General features: G+C 50.8%; 1 protein-coding gene across 1 annotated transcript in view; it reads right to left on the reverse strand.

Annotated features, from left to right (window-relative positions):
- PAX5 (paired box 5) overlaps positions 1–23,842 on the reverse strand; it is a 152,523-nt gene that overhangs the window by 50,526 nt on the left and 78,155 nt on the right. The window contains exon 7 of the mRNA XM_054727134.1: positions 13,552–13,681. Within this exon, the coding sequence (XP_054583109.1) occupies positions 13,552–13,681 (130 nt within the window). The remainder of the gene's footprint in view (positions 1–13,551; positions 13,682–23,842) is intronic.

Genomic DNA, 23,842 nt, shown 5'->3' on the forward strand with positions numbered 1-23,842 from the left:
AAGTGAACAAGGCCCTCGCAACTGCCAAAACCAACCGATTCTTCAGCCCTTGTTGTCCTGGATCTCTTCACTCACTCCTTAATTCTTCAAACATTTTTGGTCACCCTACACCATTGGACACCTTTTTTGTTTGTGTTGGGAAATTTCCACCGTAAGCGTTCAGGCTCCTCAAGGCAGAGGTCAGGAGCTTGAGCTCCCAGACTCTTTTGCAGCTAGGGCGCAGGCACCTGCTGGCTCCACCAAGCACACACACATATGTGAGCCGTTAGCTCAGAAGGTGGTGGCACAAGAAGCGGACATCTGTGGGCCCAGCTGCCAAGACAGAGGTCCTAGTGGTGACCTCTGGTGCCCAGGGATAGCAGCACAAGCTGGGGGCTCCGTGTCCATGGGCCTATGTGGCGTCTCTATGTGGCATCTCCACGGGAACAGTCCTGCTGTGTGGGTCAGGGGTTTGGGTGTGGCTTAGCTGTGGTTCAGGTGTGGTTCCTGGCTGTGAGGTCTCCAAGCCCGGCTCTGCGGTCCTCTTGAGGGTCCTAATACACTTTAGAAAATTTCTTTTCTCCTTCAGCAGCCAGAGAGAATTCTGTTGTTCTCAACCAAGAGCTGTGACTGCTCCAGGCTCCAGGGCGGTGGTGTGCTTTGTCCTTCGTCAATCAGCTCTTCCCGGATTTCTCCATGGCTTCCTCTCTCCACCCACCTTTGTCCCCCAGAGTCCCTTCCTAGATCTCTGCTCCTCTCAACTCTGCTGTCTCTACATCTTCAGTGAGTGACCCATCTCCTCCATGCCCATGACTTCCTAGTCCATATCCTCAGCCTGACCCCCTCCCCCACTGCCCTCTGGACATTTCCACTTGGGCATCCCTGGGGCACCATCAAGTCCAAGTCTCCAAGCCAGCTCCTCTTCCTGTTGTCTCTATCTCCGCTGGTGGCTCCATTTTCTACCCAGGGCCCCAAACTCCAACCAAGGGAGCCATCCCTGACTTCCGCATTTCACCTCATCCTGTATTTGGTCAATTCTATTCCTCTATCCTCATCTCCGCTGCCTGGGTCCAGGTCCTCATTCTTTCTCTCCTGGACTTTTACAGCCACCTTCAATACGCTGGGTCTTCTTGCTGAGTCTCATCCTCATTACATCCGCCCTCTGTCAACACCCCAGAGATGATGTTGAAGATGCCTCTCCCCACTTACCGCTCTCCAAGGCTCCCAGCATCTGGAGATTGTGATCCTAGGTCCCTGGGAGCCTCCTCAGTCTGACCCCCTCCCTCATCTCCGGCTGCACATCTCCCTGCTCCTGGAGTTGTTTGTATTTCCTCGCTCAGCCTGTGCTGTTTGCCTTTATCCTGACGTTCCCTCTGCCTGGTATATCCTTTCTCACCCATTCCTACTCGTTCCACTCAGCAGTGTCACCAGCCACAGGAAGCTTTCCTTGGCCACCTCCCCCACTCAACCTCGGGAAGGCACGGTGGCCCTCCTCTTGCTCCTGTGACATCTACCACCTGCTTCTCCCAGCTTAAGAACATTTATCAAGCACTCTTGATGGGGCAGGAACCCTGCTAAGAATTTACGTGCATTATCGCATTTAATCCTCATAACAACCCTCTGAGGAGGGTGTTATTCCCATTCCTGGATGAGAAAATCGAGGTTCAGAAAGTTGCAGTGACCCTCCCGAGATCCACAGCCGGACAGTGAGGAGTCCAGGATGGGAGCCCAGGGCTCTCTGACTCCACGCCCAGAACTCCTCATGGTGAGGCCGTGGCTGCCGGAGAAGTCATCCTCTGCATGTGCCCCTGTGTGGCATGACCTTGGCCAGCCCACTTCACCAAGTTTCCTCATCTGTACAAGGAGGACCACGTCTCTCCCTGCCACTCTCCCCCACAGGAAGGGAAGGGAGATCTGGAAAATGACAGCTATAAAACCACTCGGTAAACTGTAAAGGGCGGGGCACGTGCACGACGGTGTTAGCGTCCTTTCAGGACTGGTTTCACGGAACACTTTCCTTGCCCACCTTAGACTCAGAGGCCCGCCATCTGGTCCTTTCCTTAGAGTGGGGGGGAGGGGGGCTCCTACGTTCCTCCCTGGCCCAGGCTGCCCCTGCAATTTTTTTAAAATATATTTTATTGATTTTTTACAGAGAGGAAGGGAGAGGGATAGAGCCAGAAACATTGATGAGAGAGAAACATCGATCAGCTGCCTCCTGCACACCCCCCACTGGGGATGTGCCCGCAACCAAGCTACATGCCCTTGACCGGAATCGACCCTGGGACCCTTCAGTCCGCAGGCCGCCGCTCTATCCACTGAGCCAAACCGGTTTCGGCGTGCCCCTGCGATTTCTAAAGTCACCATCCAGCTGTTCCATCCCCCCTCCCAAAACACAACTGTGACAGTGAAGCCAAGAAAGGCGAGTGGGGGAAAATCCATAAAGGCTCGGCCACGCGGGGGCGGGAGGAATTCTCCAGCTCCCGGCCACCAGTTAGTGACGTCAGGATTTATAACTGTATTAAATGGTGTGACAGGCAGCCTTGATATATCAGTTCCCCCTTCTTCCCAAATCACAGACAATAAAAGCTTTGTCAGTGAAAGTCATTCATCATCATAAAGACCTGAGACATCCCAGTCATCAATTTCACTCACATCCTTAATACACTGGAGAGAGTGCAGGAGTCGAGCACCTCGCAAAGGGGAGAGGAGAAAAACACGAAGGAAGATTGAACAGGAATAATTACAAAGGTCAAAGCAGGGATGCCTCTAGGGGGCGGGGGTGCCACGGGCAGGGCCGATCGGTGTGCTCAGCCCACAGGGAAACTGGGCAGTTGCGGGGTGTGCTCCAGGCAGCCCAGACCAGCACAAGCCCTGTGAGCCTGGGGTAGGAGCGGAAATGGGCTGTGGGACCAGAGGAGGGAGTGTGGGCAGACAGAGAGCCCTACCCTGGGCCCTGTGGCCCAGAATGGGTTCTGTAGGAGTCTTTCACTTCACCAGCCTCCTTAGGACAAAAGAGATTTAAAGATAATAAGAAAACCACAGGTGTCCTTTTGGAATATACCCCTATATTGGCATAGATGGCTATTTGTGCCATCAGACAGACTACGGGTTGTGAAAAGTATTGCAAGACTGCCAGGCCATCTGGGAAAGAGTCACTGCCCAGAGCCGGTAAGTACACCTTCTGCCACCCTTGCCCCGCCCCTGGGCCCTCTGGATGCTCTCCATCCACCTTGACTATAATGGAAGCCAGGGATCCAAGAGAGGAGGAGACACACCACAAGGCCCCCTTTGATGAGGCGAGTCCTCCCGCCCCAGCCCGCTCCCATGTGTGTCCTCCCGTGCCTGCCAAGGCTCCCACCCTTGACCGCCTGGACTGTTGCTTGGCATCTTTCCCCCCTCTCAGGCGAGCAGGGCGATAACGGATGAGAAAGCAGGCAGCTGATTGGGTGTGGTGGGAAGAGCTGGGGACTTCAGCTGACTTGTTCCTGCAGAGAACCAGGACTTAAATGGCACGACGCTTCCACCTGTGCTTGACCAGAGAAAGTGTAAGGAAGTCTATGTACAAGGGCAGTGACCATTCTTTTTTTTTTTTTTTTTGCTTGAGAACAGTCCGGGATGGCTCATCCAGGAGATTGGAGAGGATGGGAGTTCTGTACCTACTGGGTGCCCATAAAACATGCAACACACATTTAAAAATGGAAAGACCGAATGAAGAGTAAAAACCTACATTTTTATCATAGAAAAGGTTCTGGAAGGACATAATATCAAACTGTCAACTCTAACGACCTCAGCAGAATGGGTTAGGAGTAGGGTGAGGAGGTACAGTCATGGGTTGCTGTACATATTTCCCAACCATTTGAATTTATTTTACAACTAGAGGCCCGACGCATGAAATTCGTGCAAGAGTAGGCCTTCCTTCCCCCGGCTACCAGCACCAGCTTCCCTCTGGCACCCGGGACCCCGGCTTCCCTCCAGCCACTGGCAGGCACCCACCGGGCTTCCCTTGCAGTCCCGGCTTCATCCGGAAGGTCGTCCAGAAGGACATCTGGTCTAATTAGCATATTATGCTTTTATTATTATAGATGAGCCTGTATTAATTTTCGATTAAAAAGGAATGCTAAAAGGCAGGTTGAGTGAGACTGAAGCAAGCTTCAGAGCAGAGAAGCCATGAGAGTGTGTCTCCCCCAGAGCAGCTCAGACATGGCATCCTCCACAAAATGTTCCCCAAACCCTACAGTCTAAGAGAAGCAATCGCTCCCGCCTCCATGCCTGCAAAAGCTCTTGGCTTCTCGCAGGATTTTAATCTTTCTTTTTCTTATTTGTTTTTTTTGTTTTGTTTTGCACATTTACCCACTTTTGCCTCCCCATTCAGACTATGAGTATGTTGAGGACAGGAGCCTACAGTCCTCAAGATCCAGCCGAGGCTATGGTTTGACATGAAGGAGGAGCTGGGTTTTGATGGAGAGATGAGTGAATGAATGAATGAATGAATGATGAATGGCGGCAGCTCTGCTAACTGCCAGGCACTACAGTTTGGTGCATTTTCGATTCTTGATAATGGCAAGGCAGTGGAGATCTCTGACTAGGAGAGCAAGCCATTTCCAAATAATGAAATCGCTATTTTAGGAAGATGGATCGCAGCAGGGTGGGCTGGGAAGCTGGAGGCCCAGAAACCTGCCCGCAGGCTATTTGGAAAGGTCGGCTTCCGAGCTGCCCACCAGTGTAAAAAAATCTATGAGAGCGTTACCAGGACGGCCATCCAGCTTTGTTTATTTTCAGCCTACAAAATACAAGGTCAGAAACAACCTGCTCAAGTACTTTCTGCTGGAATTATTTCTTTTAATGGACACTGCACTTTACACAAATATTAATTCATGTATTCAGCAGATAGTTCTTGGGAACGCTGTGCTAACCTGAAAGCAAGTCATACTTCCCTTTGATGTGCATTTTAGTTACAGCGATGCTTGAATTTCATTTGGCTTCCCAACGGTCACATCTCCAGCTTCTCTGACCCTCTGAGTATCTTTCCAAACACTAAGATTCCCAAATTCTAGGTTTCTATCGAACCTATAACTGTGAGTCTATTTAATGATCCAAAACCAAATGCTTGAAGCCCCAATCAGATTCCCTTTGAATCTTTCTGGCCCGAAAATAGCCTTCTCTATCTGGGAAAGTTCTAATCTCAGAGATTAAGTTTCCTCTCTGGGTTGAGGTCCCCTGAAGCAGGGCAACAACATTTAGTTTGGAGAGAGTGTGACATCACTGCACTGGAATAAAATGCTGCGTTCTTCTGGAGACCTTGGCACTCAGTGCCCCAGGCCCTCCCCGCTGCATAGCGTACACCCTGAGCTGATATTTGGGGAAAGCTGTTCCAAGCAGGTGGAACAGCCTGAGCAAAGACCTGGAGTCAGAGGCAGGCAAGGCCAGTTGCACAGCCTGTAGGCAGCCCTTCCTGGCTTCACAAGGGGGTTTTCTGTTGGGCAGGAGTAGAAATAAGAGGACCCAGGAAGGATGGGGCTGGAGCAGGGTCAAGAACTCAAAAGCCCACAGGGCCAGCAGGCCAGGTAAGAAAGACAAGCTGGACAGGCAGAATCTGGAGCAAAAGGAGCGTATGGCTCAGCTAGAGAGGGTGACCACTGCTCAGCTCCATCTGAGCGAGGCCACATGGGCATGGGCACAAGGTGGACACATCTTCCCATTTCTCAAGGGAAGTTGGACATTTTAATCTTTATGTTAAATCTCCTGGTTTTAAGGCACTTTTAAATTTAATTTTTGATAGTGATATATTGGCAGGTTCAAAGAGTTAAAAATGAAAATGATATTCAATAAAAAGTCCTCTTCCCACACTCAGTTCACATGGTTATGAAGTTCCTGAGTATCCTTCCAGAGTTTCTTTTTTTTTTCCTCTCTTAAATATATATTTTTATTGTTTTTAGAGAGGAAGGGAGGGGGAGAGAGAGAGAGAAACATCAGTGATGAGAGAGAATCATTGATCGGCTGCTTCCTGCATGCCCCCTACTGGGAATCAAGCCCGAAACCCGGGCATGTGCCCTTGACCGGAATCGAACCTGGGCCCCTTCAGTCTGTAGGCTGACGCTCTATCCACTGAGCCAAACCAGCCAGGGCCAGAGTTTCTTGATGCATGTGCACGCAAACACAGATGCGCATTCCACTGTCCCTCTCTTCTTTCCACAAAAAGTAGCATCTGTACACACTACTCTGGCTTTTTCATGAATAACGTATCCCAAAGATCCCTCCCCATCAGGACATAGAGAACTTCCCCAAACTCCCCTACACGGCACAGTAATCCAGCATAGGGATGAGCTATCCTTTATTTAACCAGTCCCCTACTGGTGGATGTTTGGGTTCTTCTCTCATCTTTAAAATGCTAGGGTTATTTTAAGTTTAAAAAACACGAAGCAGACAAAACCACCTTTGGGCTGGATCTTGGGGACACCGAAGCCAGTGGAGGAAAGCGTTGGGCAGCACCTAGGTCTGCGTTCACAGCTTGCTGGCCTGGACTTTGCAGACACTTTGGCTTCTGGGTTGCCAGTGGGAAAGGAAACTGAGTCGATGGAGAACAGCTGCAGGTAAACCCTGCTAAAGCTTCTCTGCCTCTGAGGGAGTGAAATCCCCATTCCCAGAGGTGACCAAGCCCTGACGTAGAGTACGTAGATCCCAGGGCTGGGGGAAGGGTGGGGCTACCTGATCTCTGAAGTTACTTTCCACTAATTTTGAGAGTCCCCCGGGCCTGAGTGTGGGCTGGACCCAACTGGCAGTGGAGAGAGAACTGAGAAATGGTCCTACTCTCTCGTCATCGAATTTGCTCACTCATTCATACCTTTAAAAGGCATTTTCTGAGGCTGTGTCTTCTTTCAGAAATGCTTCTCTCCCTCCTCCCCTCCCCCCCCAAATCTTTAGAGGCTTCTCATGGTGGGGTCATAGATCAAATGCCACCTTTCTTTCTTTAAAAACATTTTTTAAATTGATTTCAGGGAGGAAGGGAGAAGGCTAGAAACATCAATGATGAGAGAGAATCACTGATCAGCTGCCTCAGCATGCCCCCCACTGGGGATTGAGCCCACCATCCGGGCATGTGCCCTGACCGAGAATTGAACTGTGACCTCCTGGCACATAGGTCGACGCTCAACCACTGAGCCATGCCGGCCTGGCAAATGCCACCTTTCTAGAGAGGTTCTGCTTCAACGCCCCATCCCACTCGCCACCACCCCTCAACCCCAGTCTCTCTCTACTTTCTCCCCAATTTGTTTTCTTCAGAGCACGCGCCACCATAAAATTACACTGCCCACTGTTTCTGTGTTTGCTGTGAGCTGTCTGGCTCTCCCCAGCAGGGAAGCCAGTGAGGGCAGAGACTGTCCACCACAGCCACCATCTACTCCCAGCCGGGCACCGAGTGACGGTCCACTGAGCAGTAACTATTGATACTCTGCTTCCTTCCCAGTGCACACCACAGCGCTGACACCCAGCCCCCGCCACGGGGCTCCTAGGAAAGCTGCCTGACGGAGCATGGGTCTGGGGTATTATGCTGATTGTAGCATTACTGTCATTTTTCCCTGCACCTTTTGGCTGCCTGGATACATAAAGGCATTTCTTATCTTTTTGTTTTATTATTCATCATGATTTCACTCTGAGGGAAGAGTTATTTCGTTGGGTCTGACTGAGCCTCCAAAAGGGTCATAAAAACGGGTCCGAGGAACTGTCCCCAGGGAGAGGTGAACACACAGCCGTTCGGGGCACCTGGCACCTGGCCAGACTCTGGTCTAAGAGCTCAGAGCACAGCACTGACTGCCGTTTATTAAGGGTTTACCAAGTGCCAGGCTCTGCTCACACCCAGCATGGACCACGCGTGTCATCTTCGGAGGCAGTCTGGGAGGAAGTTGGGCTGTGGGCCCCATTTTGCAAATGGGGGACTGGGGCCTGGAGGCTAGTGTTGCCCAAGGTGAGCCAGCTAGAATATGGTGAGGCTGGTTTCCAACCAGACAGCCTGGATTTCCTGCTGACATTCTCAATGACATGCTAGAAGAAATGCCTTCTGGACATTTCACCGGGAATGTCTCGGTCCATCCGACCACATAACAGCAGCAGGCTGTGAGGGCCAGGGCCCAGGCAGGGTTATCCCCAGTTCCAGCTCTAACTCCCTGATGCGCCCTTGAGGTCACCTGCCCTCTCTGGGCCTGGGTTTCTCCACCTGTGAGGTGAGCAATGGATCACATGACCCTCCCATCCTGCCTGTCTGTGATCGCAGGTGCCAACATCGAGGTCCTGGACCCCCTGCCGATTTCCTTCTCCCATAACTGCCCACACACTCAGGTGCCCCCTTGGCGGCTCTAAACCCTCTCCCCTACTACCTCAGCGCAGCCTCGAAACGACCAAAAGAGTCCGGAGGGGTAGAAATTGCCATGCCCATTTCATGGTTAGGAAAACTGAGACTCAGAGAGGACAACCTATTTGCTGAAGGGTAGGTCAGTTCAGGTGGCGGGGAACAGCCTTAAACCCATTCCTCTGACTCCTGGTCCCGAGCCCTTTCCTCCAGCCCTCAGCTATTGCTTAGACAAAAAAGCTGAAGAGGACGGACTTTTCAAGTTTGGGGTCATGAGGCTCCAAACATCGAACCTCAGAGAGACAGCAAATCAGAGCTGGTGGTCTTAGAGACCTGGCAGTCATTCTGTCTGTCTTTGTGGGTGTTCACCTGCTGCCCATGTGTGGTCCCTGTTGCTTAGAGAGGGCAGTGCCCAGGGGGAGTCCCAGACCCCAGGGCCTGGGGCATCCACCAGGCCAGTGTTTCCCAAACTTTTTGACCAGTCTCTTCCCGCCATTCCAACCTGCTGATGCGGAGTAGGTCCTCAGGGGAGGGGCCTGCAAGGACATGGGCTGCCCTCTCCTTTGTTCTCTCAGGCGAAGGATCAGGTGGGCACAGCTGGGGGCAAGATTGCCAGGCCCTTCACGTCCTCCCTGGGAGGCAGGGCACACCTGCAGGTAATCAGTCCCAATCAGGATGGGCCCAAACTGCTGACAATGCAGGAACCGGCTGGCCATGTCACCGCTCTGCAAATGGTGAGCAGTTTCTGAACCGTAGCCCTGGCTGGTTTAACTTAATATTTAATGTGGCATATAAACGATGGAGAGAAATAGACTCGTTCTCTAATGAGATCCTCCCTAGTCAGCTCAGAGTGTGAGGGCTGGGATGGAGTAGCACCTGTCCAACCGCCTCCCCCAGACCCTGGGCTGGCATGGCCCAGCTAGATTCCTGGGCTGGGAGAAGGTAAGGCCTGGGGCAGGAAGACTCAAGCTCTCCCTGAAGAGTTCAGAACTGGGTCGGCACATCCACTAGCACAGGTGGAATTCAATTAAGGCCCTATGGTGACATGGAGGTCCACTCTACCCTCATAGCTCGTGGAGGCATTCCTTCAAGACATTCTAACATTTTGCAGTGCGGTCAGCAACTGTCCCCTACAAGGTGTTCTGAAAATTTGTGGGGGCTTTTACATGATTGAGGGGCATTGTTGGTTCACAGTGGAAGACTCCCACACAATAGTTTTTCTTCATTCCACACTATTGTCATGTCTTGCCAAACATTCATGTAGGTGGAAAATCTATTTGTAATTATTTAAATCCAGAACTGAAATTCATTTACATATAAATGTGAACTTGCAATTTCCATGGTCTTACTGTATACTGAATTTTCTAGGAGGGCATCTACTGTGTAAGCCGGCCAAAGCGTGTACCTTGTTTTACCTGGAGCTTTGCCAAGGGCTGCTCACCTATGGGCAAAGTCAGGTTCACAGTCTGAGTCAGTATGAGTCCCTACGTCCACACTCCTGCCTAAGTCTGCATTCAGGGCTGTTGCATTCATGGTGATTCTGGGCGTGGAGCAAGAGGAACAGGAGGGCCCGGCCGGCGTGGCTCAGTGGCTGGGTGTCAACCTATGAACCAGGAGGTCATGGTTCGATTCCCGGTCAGGGCATTTGCCCAGGTTGTGGGCTTGGTCCCCAGTGGGGAGCATGCAGGAGGCAGCCAATCGATGATTCTCTCTCATCGTTGATGTTTCTATCTCTCTCTCCCTCTCCCTTCCTCTCTGAAATCAATAAAAACATATTTCTAAGAGAGAGAGAGAGAGAGAGAGATAGGAGGGACCCAGACATTTTTAATATATCTATATTGTTGAAGGTATTAGAGATGTCCCCCCCTTTTTTCCCATTGACCCCCTCTACCCCATACCCCACATAGTTCTTTTTAATGGTTTCATAGTATTTTGTTCTGTGAAAGAGTCATCATTTATTTAATCAGCTCCTATTGATAGACATTGTGTTGTTCGCCATTATAAATAAATGTGTAATGAATAAACAGATGTAGGTATCACTGTGCATCTGTGCAAATAAATCTGCGAGATAAAGTCCTAAATGTACATATAAAAGTTCTAGGTAAGAGGGTAGGAATTTCAAATTTTGATAGATATTGCCAAATTTCCCTCCATGACAGTGTCTGAAAATATCTATTCCTCATACTCTCTCTAACACTAGACCTCAAGAAACATTTCAAATTTGGATAAGCTCATAAATTTTAAAAAAATGTCTCATGATTGTCTTAATTTGCAATTTTATTGTTATTTTTTGTTAATCCTTACTCGGGGATATTTTTTCCATTGATTTTTCAAAAGTGTGGAAGGGAGGGGGGGAGGGAAAGGGAGGGAGGAGGAGGGAGAGAGAGAGAGTGAGAGAGAGAGACAAACATGGATGTAAGAGAGACACATGGATTGGTTGCCTCCTGCACAAGCCCTGGGGTCAGGGATCAAACCTGCAACTCAGGTATGTGACCCTGACCAGAAATGAAACCCATGGACCATTCGGTGCCTGGGCCAGTGCTCTAACCACTGATCACACTGGCCAGGGCTGCAGTTTTAAAATTATGAGTCAGGTGCATATCCTATCTAATAAAGAGGTAATATGCAAATTGAACATCACTCCAACACACAAGATGGCCACCCCCATGTGGTCAAAGATGGCTGCCCCCATATGGACACAAGATGGCCACCACAAGATGGCCAGCATGGGAGGGCAGTTGTGGGCGATCAGGCCAGCAGGGGAGAGCAGTTGGGAGGGACCAGGCCTGAAAGGGAGGGCAGTTAGGGGTGATCAGGCCTGCAGGGGAGGACAGTTGGGGGTGACCAGGCCTGCAGGGGAGGGCAGTTAGGGGTGATCAGGCCTGCAGGGGAGGGCAGTTGGGAGTGACCGGGCCTGCAAGGGAGGGCAGTTGGGGGCAACCAGACCTGCAGGGGAGGGCAGTTGGGGTGACCAGGACTGCAGGGGAGGGCAGTTGTGGGGGATCACGCCTGCAGGGGAGGGCAGTTGGCGGCAACCAGGCCTGCAGGGGAGGGCAGTTGGGGGTGACCAGGCCTGCAGGGGAGGGCAGTTGGCGGCAACCAGGCCTGCAGGGGAGGGCATTTGGGGGCGACCAGGCCTGCAGGGGAGGGCAGCTGGGGGTGACCAGGCCTGCAGGGGAGGGCAGTTAGGGATGACCAGGGAGGCAAGGGAGGGAAGTTAGGGGTGACTGGACCAGCAGGGGAGGGCAGTTAGGGGTCACCAGGCCAGCAGGGGAGGGTTGTTGGGGGCAACCAGGCCTGCAGGGGAGGGCAGTTGGGGGCAACCAGGCTGGCAGGGGAGCAGTTAGGCATTGATCAGGCTGACAGGGGAGTGGTTAGGGGTGATCAGGCTGGCAGGCAGAAGCGGTTAAGGGCAATCAGGCAGGCAGGCAAGCAAGCAGTTTAGGCCTAAATGGGCAGTCGGACATCCCTCGAGGGGTCCCAGATTGGAGAGTGTGCAGGCTGGGCTGAGGGACACCCCCGCCCCCCCGCCATGCACAAATTTCGTGCACCGGGCCTCTAGTCTATATTATAAAAAGCCAGTGGCTGGAATGACCAAACAACCGCTCACCAGGAGGTGCATTGATGGGTCCCACGGCAGTGGTGGGACGCTGGGTCTCACGCGATTTCATGCACTGGGCCCTTTAGTCTTTTGATATGCTATTGGGCATCCACATTTTTTTCAATGAACTTTGCATTTATATTCTTTATCTGTTTTTTCCACTGATTTTTCTCTTATTCATATCTAAAATCTCTCTAGATATTAAGGAAATTGGTGTTTTTTCATCTGTGTTCTACTTTTCCCCCTACAATTTTGTTCTTTGTCTTTTTCCAAACATACAGAAGACATTTATTTAAACAGTCATTTATATTATTTTTCTTTGTCTCGTATTTGGAACAGATTTTAAAAGGCCTTGCCCACTCTAAGATTACAAAAATATTTCCCTTTTTTATCCTTTAGTTTTATTATGGTTTTGTTATTTTACATTTAAAATTTGATCAACTTGGAATTTATTTTGATATAGAAAGGGTGGTATGGATCCAACAGGCCCACTTGTCCCAACGCCATTAACTGAATCATTTATTTTTTTTCTTGGCTGTCTCTGTCACTAGTCACCGAGTCCCGCCTACCAGCCCACAGGGGCACCCTGCTACCTCAGCTGGACCCAAAGGCTCTGGCCCAAGCACCACCATCAGCCCCCATCCTGTCTGTCTGTACAGCATCCGAGACTGCCTCCTGCCTGCCCGGCTGGACAACCTCCCAGAACTGGCAGCTGAGTCCGACCCCGTGCTGCAGAGGCGTCTGTGTGGGTCCCTCCTATCCAGCCCCTTTGAGCAGGAATCCCAAGCAGTGACCAGCCCCCATGAGAAATAATAATAACGACATGTATTGGGTGCTTGCTGTATGCTAGATGAAGTCTAAGCACCTTATATGTATTAATGCATTAATCCTTACAACCCTATGGGGTAGCTACTGTCACCATTTTAGAGATTTAAAACACACACACACAGCCCATAATTCTTAAATAATTTACACAACACTTACACAGCCAGTCAATGACAAGTTCACACCCAGCAGTGGGCCTCCAGGGCCCAAGCTCTTCATCTTCACACTGACAGCTACAGAGGCTGGCCCAGGGCCTGCCAGGAAGGCAGCTGCTTTGCATACACCAGGCACCTTCAGCCTAAACCTCCGGCCCTTCTTGACTCGACCTCTGCCTGGAACTCTGAAATGCCAGCCACGATCTGCCAGGAGGCCCACTCATCCCCGAGGCTGGAGCCGACCAGGGCTGCCCGTCGCACGAGGGGAATACATCCCAGGCCTTTGAACACTCGGCCCCCCACACACAGGGGATCCTGAAATCACCAGGCCCCGTGACACGAGGCTTCCCTGCCACCCCTCCCAGCCCCGTCCATGAGGCATTTTCTCTCCTCCGGCTTCATCCGAGCCGTCTACAGCCATGTCTCATCACAGCCACGGCCCTGGCCCCAGCAGTCTCCTGCCTGACCCTTTCCAGGACCTCATCACCTCATTAAAACAAAAATGCCCAGTCAAGTCCAGAAGCACCAAGCAGCCATTCTTCCCACCACACAGGCATTCTCCATCTCTCCCTTTCTCTCTCTCTTTCTCCCCACCATTTACCCTCCTACCTCCTCTCCCCCGCCCCCACACACACCCCAGATGTCCTCACCTGTCACGATGGGGTAGGTCTGCGGCCCAGGCACGCTGCTCCCGATATCGGCAGGGGTGGGGCTGGTCAGGTTGGCCTTCATGTCGTCCAGCCCTCCAGCCAGTGAGGCCATGGCTGAATACTCAGGGGTCTGAAAGAGATAACAAAACAGAGACGACTCAGCATCGAGACTCCAAGCACCCCAGCCAAATGCCACTGCCACATCCTGGGCTCAGCCACCTAGCTGGGCTGCCATGCCAGCGCCAAGGCCTCCAGGGGACTCACGAACGCCCGGGTGTTGAGAGGGCGAATTCGGCTCAACAGAACAAGACCGTATCCAGAATCAGCAATCCTGCCCAGATGAAGAAGTGGGCAGGACTCCGTGCAGCTTCATAAGAATTCAAACCCAGCTCCTCTGTGGCCTGCAGGCTTCCCTCGCCCAGCCCCCGCCGCCAGAGACAACCATCATCGATGTGGAGAGGGAGATATCAGCACCAAAAACAAGGCAGAAATAAGTTGCCAAGAGGCTGGAAGGAGCGGTTTCTGATTCTGTGCTCTGAGATGTAGAGTCGCAGGAAAAAGGTTAACAAATTTGGGGCATCATCCCATCCAAGCCCTCATTTCACACGAGGAAACCGAGGCCCAAGGGGAGGAGGGCTCTGCCCAAGGACAACAGGGCAGAGTCCCAGGGCAGGGGATGGTTCACCATAACCTCTCATCCCCAGTTCAATACATCACACCAGCTGACAGTTGGCGAGTGTTTGGGAATTCTGGGAGCCTTGTCAACACCTGTGTGCTGAAACCTGCGATGTGCATGCATCTGATTTTCCAAGTCCGGGCCAACCATGTGCATCTGGCCCACGAGTCACGCTCCTGCCTTTAAGCCATGTCACGAAAGGCAAGCTGGCCATGAGTCATTTCCTTGGCATCCAAGCCGCCGTCAGAATGGTCTCCAGAGGCGGCGGCAAGGATGCCACCTGGGTCTTCCCATTCAAGAGCGGACTGAATTATAAGCATGAGTGGCAGGTCTCTTCCACCCAACCCCCAGCCTGTTCTCAGGTAAAGCAAATATTTGCAAACACCTAAGCCAAAGAATCTAGCTGTGCATGCCAAGCCCTGGTGTGGGGAGTTCCCCCCACGACCCTGGCATTGTCAGTGGAAGACACATCCCTGTTTGTCCAGAATTATGTCCTTGGCAGACAGGGGCAGGGCAGCAAGCAGTCTTCGGAAAGGACCCTGATAGGATAACGAGACTGAGCCACAGGGAGGGGAACGGAGGAGCCTCTCGGCAGCGGGGACTCGGACTCGGTCACATTCCTGGCGCTTTTCTCTGCAAATAAGTTAGAAAGTGCTTCCTGGGCAGCTCCCAGGCCAAGCAGGGAGGATGGCAGCTGTGAGTGCCGGAGGTGCTGCAGGCACAGCACCTGAGGGGGAGTCTCGTTGAGGACAGCTCGTCCCGTGCTCCCAGGGTCCGTGGGTCATCTCCCGCACAGGCTGATTCTGACACGCAGAGAGGAGCAGAGGCCTGAAGCCAGCCCGGGTGCTTCTCAAGGAGAAGGACAAGATAGGGACACGCCCCCCGACATCAGGAATCACACGCCCCCCGACATCAGGAATCCCCGACATCAGGAATCATTAAGACCGTGGGGGATTGGCACAGGGACAGCTAAATAGACCAATGAAACAGAGGCGAGTCCAGAAACTGATCCGTGCATATGTGGAACCCTGATATATGAGAGAGGTGAGGCACACATCAGCGGAAGGATGCTCTGTCTAGTGAACAGTGCGGGGTAGCCGCTATCCATTCAGAAACAAGGAGGGGGAACGAAATTGGATCTTTACTTTACACCAGACACAAAAATCAATTCCAGGCGGATTAGAGACCTACATGTGGAAGGCAAAAGCATCTAATGTGGTCAGCTCTAGGTCCAGCCAAAAATCTTTGGACCAAGTCTGTCCTTCATGAAAAAAACAAACATGTGGCCCTGGGATGCTCACACAGTGTTCTCAGTCACTGTGAGGACAGTAGTGGCTCCCGATCATCTCGCTGCCCTACTCCAATGCCTCCTCTGCCAGGAAGTCCTTCCTGACTACCATTCCCCAAGAGGCGGGAGCTCTGTTGACCCCGACAAGTGGTGCCAGGGCATAATCTTCATAACCGTGTAAAAAGCTCACATTTATCAACTACTTACAGGATCTTGACCTGTGTCGTCCCATTTAATCCTTGCAATCACTCCATGCAGTAGTTTCTATGTCATACCCATTTTACAAATGAAGAAACTGAGACTTCTGTTACAGAGGGAAAGTGGCTTGCCTAAAGTCACACAGCTTCCAGGTGTCAGAGACAGGATTCAAATGCAGGTCCACCTGACTCTAAGGTCCTGACAATCGCCCTAATTATTTCCACACTACAGTAGGCCCTGACCCTTTAACAGATATGGAATCACCTTGCTAATACCAACAGCTTAACCCATGAAATCGGAATGGACTGGACCCGGAAATATCCAAGGGTCTCACCCATAGATTCTGTTTGTGAATCTTTGTCTCACACCAAAGTGGATATGTATGTACCAGGTGGAGGTGAAAATACAGTTCTTGCTATAGGTCACACCCAGCATAGTCTTCATTCCATGCAGCAGGGAGCTGTTGGAGAAAGGTCGCTGTGCAGACTTTCCCTGCATACACACGATGGGACTTGGTCTTGGCGTGAGCTTCCTCGTTTGCTAAGGTGAATCTTGGAAGTAAAGCTCGCCGGAAGCAGCTCTTTCAGTTCATTGCTGTGTGCAAAGACGGGAAATCAAAATGCCTCTGAAAAGGGTCTTTTCCTCGACGGTGTCTTTGGAGGGCCAGGCAGCATCGCAGCCAACAGTCAGCAACCCTGCACCCTCCCCACCCCACTGCCGACTTTTCCCCTTCCTGACTCCAGGCTGAACATCTGGGTCCGCAAGAGAAAGCTGCTATTTCCCCCCAAAAAAGCAGAGCCATCCCGGGTTTGAGAAGATTACAAGAGAGTGGCCATTAGAGACATCCTGCCTTTTCATTTCTTTAATGTCCACATGGAAGAGCCTTTTTGCTATTTAATAATTTTGTTTTCGTCAACAATCTCACTATCCAAGTTTTTCCAGTCACTTCAACAGTTGAGTTTGGATCATCTTTTCAAGATACAAAGTCTTCCGTCTGTGTTACACAGGAGGCGGAAGGTCCGACAATCCCATCGGCTGTCGGAAGGGAAGGTGGGCTTCCCTGAGAGCCGGGACTTGGGGCTCAGGAGCCCTCGCTGCCCTCTTCTGTCCGTGGCTCCCACTACTATCGCCTCGCAGGGCTGCCCAGAGCCCAGCCTCGCTTCTTTGGTGGGACCCCACAGCTCTTCCTCGGCTCCTGCAGGAGTCAGGGGACGCTGTCATTTCGTTTGGGCCTGTGATTATTCCCTAAGTCCTCATCAGCGTCTGTCCCGCTGAGCTGCCTGTGACTTTTAAAGGCAACTGCATTCTCCCCAGTCTCCTGGGCTCCCTGAAACTTCGCTACACAGACTGCTCCCCAGCTGCCCCCGGCACAGTCCTACCCCTGCCTGGAGGGCCCATCTCACTCAGACACGGAACTCCTACACTGTCCACAAGACCCAGCTCAAATGCCACTTCCTCCACGAAGCCATTCCTGGGCCCCACACTCCCACAAAGAAATCATACCTCCCTTGTCTGTGCTTCCAGACTTGACTGTGTTTTGCCCAGATCTCCATTATCCCACCATAGGTAATGTTTGTCTATCTTCCTCTAGGGTGCCTTGAGGAACATGAAACATCCCTAGAGCCGGCTAAGTGCTTGTTGAATGAATGAATGTGCGGCCCCTTAGCATGACATTAGCCACAACAGTAAAAAAATTAACTAGGGAGTGATTCCACAGCAGCTCCAAGGGATACACAAACCTTCTGCCTCTACGTCTCCTCAAGTCAGGTGACCGGAAAACAACGTCCCTTGTATAGCATTAAAGCCCAGGCCAAGTACCTTCACTGCATATCAGGCATTCAACATTGGTCAGAGGCAATGAAAGGAAACAGCCATACCAAACGCTTCTTTTTTTCTTTTTTTAGCCCCCACCCCATATGCTCATTAGAATATTCAAATTCCATATCAATCCCTCCTACAGTTCATTACCAGAAAAAAACTTTTTTCCTCCTGATGAATGGTTAACTTGTCTCTGGTTGAAAAACAGGAACATTGGAAACCACTACATAATCCCTCTTTGCCTTGGCTGCCGGGAAGCTCAGATTCAGTGCTCAATTACATCATTGCTGGCACCTGGTGCAATGATCTTCCCCTTTCCACTACAAAATTTCTTAACTTTTTTTCAGCCTTAACTTAGATACCTGTAATTGTTTATTTTGCAAGACACCTCAAGTCCTTTGTGAAAGTGGAGGGTGGGAGAGCTAAAAAGAATAACAGAAAAGAAAGAAAGAAAGATTAGGAGAAAGAGAAGAGAGAAGGCATTATTGGTGCCTTTTTTTCCTGATTACAGGAAGTTAAGGGCTGAACAGTGGGGTGCAGAAAACCCTGGAATGCACATGGGCACACATGTGTGTGTTGGTGCACCCATGCACTTGTGAAAAAAGCTCCCTCCCCCCACACACACACACCCCCATTGACAGTCACAGGCAATAGCTATGTTCCACATCCCTGCTTCTCTGAGCTTTTGGAGTTCTTTCTTAGGATGTCATTTTGGGCTTCTGCTCCCTTCCCATCAGGGCCCCCTGTTGCTGTCCTGGACTATGACCCAGGAAGAGAAATAAACTGAGGCCGCAATTAATATACTGTTTATTCCAGTGTAACCAATTGGGATAAAACTTCTCTGCCTACGGCCACAGACTCCTGTGAGACCTCAAGGTCAAGACCACCAGGTAGGCACACCCTTCTCACAGACACCGCGTTCCAGATGTCTGAGCTAGAAGGATACTCAGGGTCATCTTTCCCAACCAACAAAAACTGAGGTACAAGGGGAGAATAGACTTCCTTAGCTCATTTTATCTGTAGCCTTTAAGTCCTTTGACCCCATGGTAGAAAGAACAGTAAACTAGGAGTGATACCAGGGGGTTCTTGCCTCAGCTATACCTCTTTGTCACCTGTGTGACCTTATGCAAGCCAGGTGAGCTCTCTGAGCCTCAATTTCCTCATTTAAAAAAAAAAGAGAGATTTAAGTCTAACCCCTTGCTGCCTGCTTGCCAGGGTGACTGTGAGGATCCGAAGGAGAAAAAGAAGGATAGAACCTTGGAAACTAAGCAACGTTAAAGCTTACAGAATCCTAGAAGGGACTCAAGGAGGCGCGTGCCTCAGGAAAGTGTATGCTGGATGTCATTTGGGTCCCTAGGAAATTACCTGGAAAAGGACTGCCTGGGGCTGCACCAAGTATTGTCTCATCAGCACGGGGCACCACTGCCATAGCATGGAGGAGAAAAGAAACACAGACACGTGAGAAGGAGGGCAGTATGAAGGAGGGCAGCGCAGGGGGACGAGGCTGCAGGGCTGGCTACCTCAGGTGGCCACCTTGGGCCAGGAGGCTTCCCCATCACCTGCTGAGTTCCTCCAAGCTCACTGCTGGGCCTCAGGTAGTCCTCAGGAGCTGGGCCAGAGCCAGGCCCACCACTCCCATCTGGAGGGACCAGACACCTGCCTGTCTACACACCTACCCAGAGGAGGATAGAAGCTGGAGTAGGAGAGGCATGTCCCCAGGGCCTGGCCTGAGGACCTGAGATTGAGGAGGCAGAGGGGTCTGGATGTCTGAGGCAGCCAGGGTGGACAAGGGTCTGTGGGCAGGTCTCTCCCGTCACTGGCCTCTGCTTCCCCATCTGTCTGAGGACTTGCACTTGACCTCTTAAGTCTCCTGCCATTGTTGATGCTGTCTGCCTCTGTAACGGGCCATATGACAAAGTAGAGATCCCCTCTTAAACAGATGAATACCCAGGCAAGGAAAGAGAGATAGAGAAGGTCCTATAGGTTAGAGAAAACTTGGAGACGCATCAATCAATCACAATATGGACCCTGATCCCAACAAACAAACTGTAAAAAATACAGCCATAAAAATATATTTTATGGTATAATGCAACATTTGGAAATGTAAACATTGATTGGGTACCTGATGGCCTTACAGGGTTTTGGTTATACTTTTTAAGACCTCGTCTTTTAAAGAGTCATTTTGAAATATTTGCAGATGAAGTGATATGATGTCTGGAGTTGGCCTCACAGTAAAGTGGGATTAACAAAAGTGGTATATCAGCCTGGCTGGTGTGGCTCAGTTGGTTAGAGCATCGTCCTATGCACCAGGCAGTGCACATACTCAAGTTGCAGGTTTGATCCCCAGTCGGGGCATGTACGGCACGCAACTGGTATTTCTCTCCCTCTTTCTCCAATAATTTTTTTTTAACTGGTATATCCATGCCATGGAATACTAGTCAACAATAAAAAGGAACAAGGTACATGTTACATCCTGGGTGAACCTCAGAAGCATGTTAAGTGGAAGAAGTCAGATAGAAACGGAATGTCCAGAACTGGCAAATCCACAGACACAGAAAGCAAGTAGGGGTCGGCTGGAGCTGGGAGGGAGCAGAGCCAGCTATAAAGCCACACGAGGGATCTCTGGGAGGGATGGAACTGTGCTAAAACTGGACTGTGGTGTTGTTGGTGGCACAACTCTGTAAGTTACTAAAAATCACTGACTTGTGAGCTTCGAATGAATGAAGTTTATGGTATAAAAATTAGACTTTAGCCCTAACTGGTTTGGCTCAGTGGATAGAGCATCAGCCTGCGGACTGAAGGGTCCCAGGTTCGATTCCGGTCAAGGGCATGAACCTTGGTTGCGGGCACATCCCCAATAGGGGGTGTGCAGGAGGCAACTGATCGATCCTCAATAGGGGGTGTGCAGGAGGCAGCTGATCGATGTTTCTAACTCTCTATCCTTCTCCCTTTCTCCCTGTAAAAAAACAATAAAATTTTTTTTTAATTAGACTTTAATGAAACTGTTGAAACAAAGCGGAGTGTGGGGAGTGTAGGAGTATCAGTGAAACAATACTAGCGTGAGTCAATAATTGTTGAGTCTGGGTAAGGGTGCTTAGAAGGTGATTAGACTATTCCGTCTACTTTTGAAATTCTCCATAATTAAAGTAACAAAATCCAAACAGCATGTATCTGACTCATGGCACCACTTGCCAGCAGCATCCGCCAGCTGCCCAGCAAACACCTGTGGAATAATGAGAGGACCCAGGAGGCTGAAGACAGCCGGGCATTTACTCTTTTCAAGGCCACTGTCCCTCCATCTCAGGGACTCCCGGTTCCAAACACGAGAAGCATAACTCTCATCTGCCGAGCGCTTTCCAGTCTGCAAAGCCCCTGCAGGCCCATTACACCCTTGGGGATCCTGGGGTGTGGCAGACACAGAGGCAGAGCTCAGAGACGGGAGCCTTGGTGTGCCAACGCCAAGCTCAGTGCCAGGCCGTTGCCCCAGAAGTGAATTTGGAGAAGTCTTCCCCACCAGCCCTGAGCGTAAAGCTCAGACACTGACAGGGGAACATCCTCTCCATGAAGCTCTCTGGCCACAGACCGAACTCGACTCCCCAGCTAGGGAGGGAGCGCTGAATCTAAAGCAAGAAGGAAGAAGCAGCCCACACCTTTTAAACCTGGCCACACAAAACTGCACCTGCCAAGCGTCTGTTAAGGGGTAGTTCTGTCTTGGTGACAATGGATTGTACTGATTGGCAGGGAGCCTGGAGACCTGGGCAGACCCCGCTCCTCTCTAGGCCTCAGGGACTCCATCTGTCAAATAAGGGAGATGGACCGGAATTGTCCTTCTGGTTCCGAGGCTTCACCAGGTCCGTGCTCCACCCAGCTGGGTCCCCACCGTGTGGAACGGGTTTCTGCCTGATGTGGTTGGGGAGGATGTTGCCCATTTTACCCAGGCCCCTGAACCCAAGCACCTGTAGCCATCGGGGGAGGAGTGTGGCTGAGGACGCTCACCAGCCCTGGGCCAGGAGGACAGGGTTCAAGTGTGATGCTGTACTATAATTTTGAAAGATGTTATCATTGGGGGAAACTGGATAAGGGTATATGGGACTCCTCTGTATTATTTCTAACAAATGCGTGTGAATCTACAATTCTCTCAAAATAAAAAGTTTCATTTTTAAAAAGAGTAAAAAAAAAAAAAAAGGTTTTAGCCCTTTGCACTCGCTTGCTTTTTTCTCGATTCCTTTATTCTACTCGGGATTTAATTTTTTAAATACCCGAGATTTTACGGCAGTAGGATAAAAAACTGGAGTTTCTTTTCATACAAACTTATTTATTTGGATTTTTTTATATTTCAAAGTATTGATACATTCAATACAATTCGACATACGAGCTGCTACCGATGTTAACTGTGTCGAGTCACACTCGACATCCGAGTACAAAAGGTTAGCATTCCATCCCCACTAAACCTAATAAAGATTAACTTGAAAAAAAAAATGTTTGTTGAATAGAGACTATGAATGATGCTTGCAAAAGCACTCCATAATCTACAAAGTGCTGCTGTTAGTATTAACGGGGCAGAAAAAATGCCAAGGATTCTGAACGGCCTCCCACTTCCGGGAAGCCTTCCCTGATTTCCTCTCTCTGTGCTCCCAGAACACCTAAGAGGACATATTATCTACCACTGCGCCTGGCACTGTGTATTGTACACTTAATGGTTTAGGGCCCTCATCCCCCAACTGGAGTTTGAACTTCACGAGGATGGGGCTGTGTCTCCCTCACCTTTGTGACGGCAGCTCCTGGCCCAGTGCTCAGCTCTGAACAGATCTGACATACATGCCTGTGGAACCAAATGAACTGGGACAGGTACGATGGCCTGGCTCTGCCAACAGCACCCGAGGTGCTTCCCAGGGTCACCGAGAGGATGAGTGATCTCAGGGTGCTTTATTCATCAGAAAGCACCATCAGCATGAAAGACATCCCCTTTTTTCAGCTGGCTCTCCAGAGCTGTGCCCGGGCCTGAGTCAGATGGTTTACAGTGGAATCCGGGGGCTTCCAGGAAGAGACCTGCAAAGTTCAACTGACTCATCTCTCCCTGCTCTGTTTACGGCCTGCCAGGCTCCCCTCCAGCACAGCCCCAAATACACTCCCAGGTGGTGGGCAATGGCAGGGGAAGCCCGGGGAGGAAACTCAAATCAGGTATTGTGGTTTCTGTCTGGGAGAAACTTTTCCAGCAATGACTAAATAGGAGCCCGCCCCCTCCCCCCTCCCTACCCTGCTCCTGGCCACTTAGAGAATCTTTGTGACCCCAAATCTCAGGGCCCAAAGGAGCTCAGGGGTGATGGAGGCTGATCTTTACATGAAGCTTGAAACCCACCAGTGATGGGGCGCTCCCTACTTCCTGAGGCAGCCACCCCATGGCCACACAGCTCTGGCCATGAGAAAGTGCTGAGTCTGCCTCTTTAGGACTCTGTGTGTTAGTCTTGGGTGTGCTCTCTGGGATCCAGTTCCAGCCAATGTCCTCCTGGGCCACAGTGTCAGTGCTGTCCCCACCCGAACCCAAGGCAAGGGCTCCAGTCCTCCACTCCTCATTCTGCACTCCCTGGCTGGGGCATGAAACGCTTGCTTCTGCTTTTGCACCTCATCACCTGGCTGACTCATGCTGTTCCCACAGTCAATGCAGAGCTCACGACAAGTTCATTAGAAATGGAAAGTGATTTTGCATATGACTTTTTTTTTTTTGGTAAATATATATTTATTTCAGAGAGGAAGAGAGAGAGAGAGAAACATCAATGATGAAAGAGAATCATTGATTGGCTGCCTCTTGCACACTCCATCCTGCGGGCATGTGCCCTGACCGGAAATTAAACCGTGACCTCCTGGTTCATTGGTCAACGCTCAACCACTGAGACACACCGGCTGGGCACATGATTTTTTCAAGCATTCATTTTCTCCCACCCCTAACCAGTGTGCTATTTGCAAACCAGAATGCTCTGTGCCTTTGGGTAATGTCAACCCGAGCCATACAGGCCCCAGTCCAAACCCCAACCTATTTTTCCCACTTCAACTCAGACCTGCCCTACGTGCAAACACTGCCCTCTGCTTTAACCATGGCACGCACACACGGCCCTCCACGCAAAGCCTTTGCTCACACTCTTTTCCCAGCCTCACCCCAGTCTAAATCCCTGTCCTCGAAGGCCCAGTTCAAATGCCATCTCTTCCTGGATGCTTTCTTCGTTTGAAATAAATCATTTCCTTCTGTGAGTTCCCATGGCATTTCCCCCACACTGTTTAGGACATCAGTCCCATGCACTTTATTCGGGTCATTT

The sequence above is a fragment of the Eptesicus fuscus genome, chromosome 15 (genome assembly GCF_027574615.1).
Source record: "Eptesicus fuscus isolate TK198812 chromosome 15, DD_ASM_mEF_20220401, whole genome shotgun sequence".
Taxonomy (NCBI): Eukaryota; Metazoa; Chordata; class Mammalia; order Chiroptera; family Vespertilionidae; genus Eptesicus; species Eptesicus fuscus.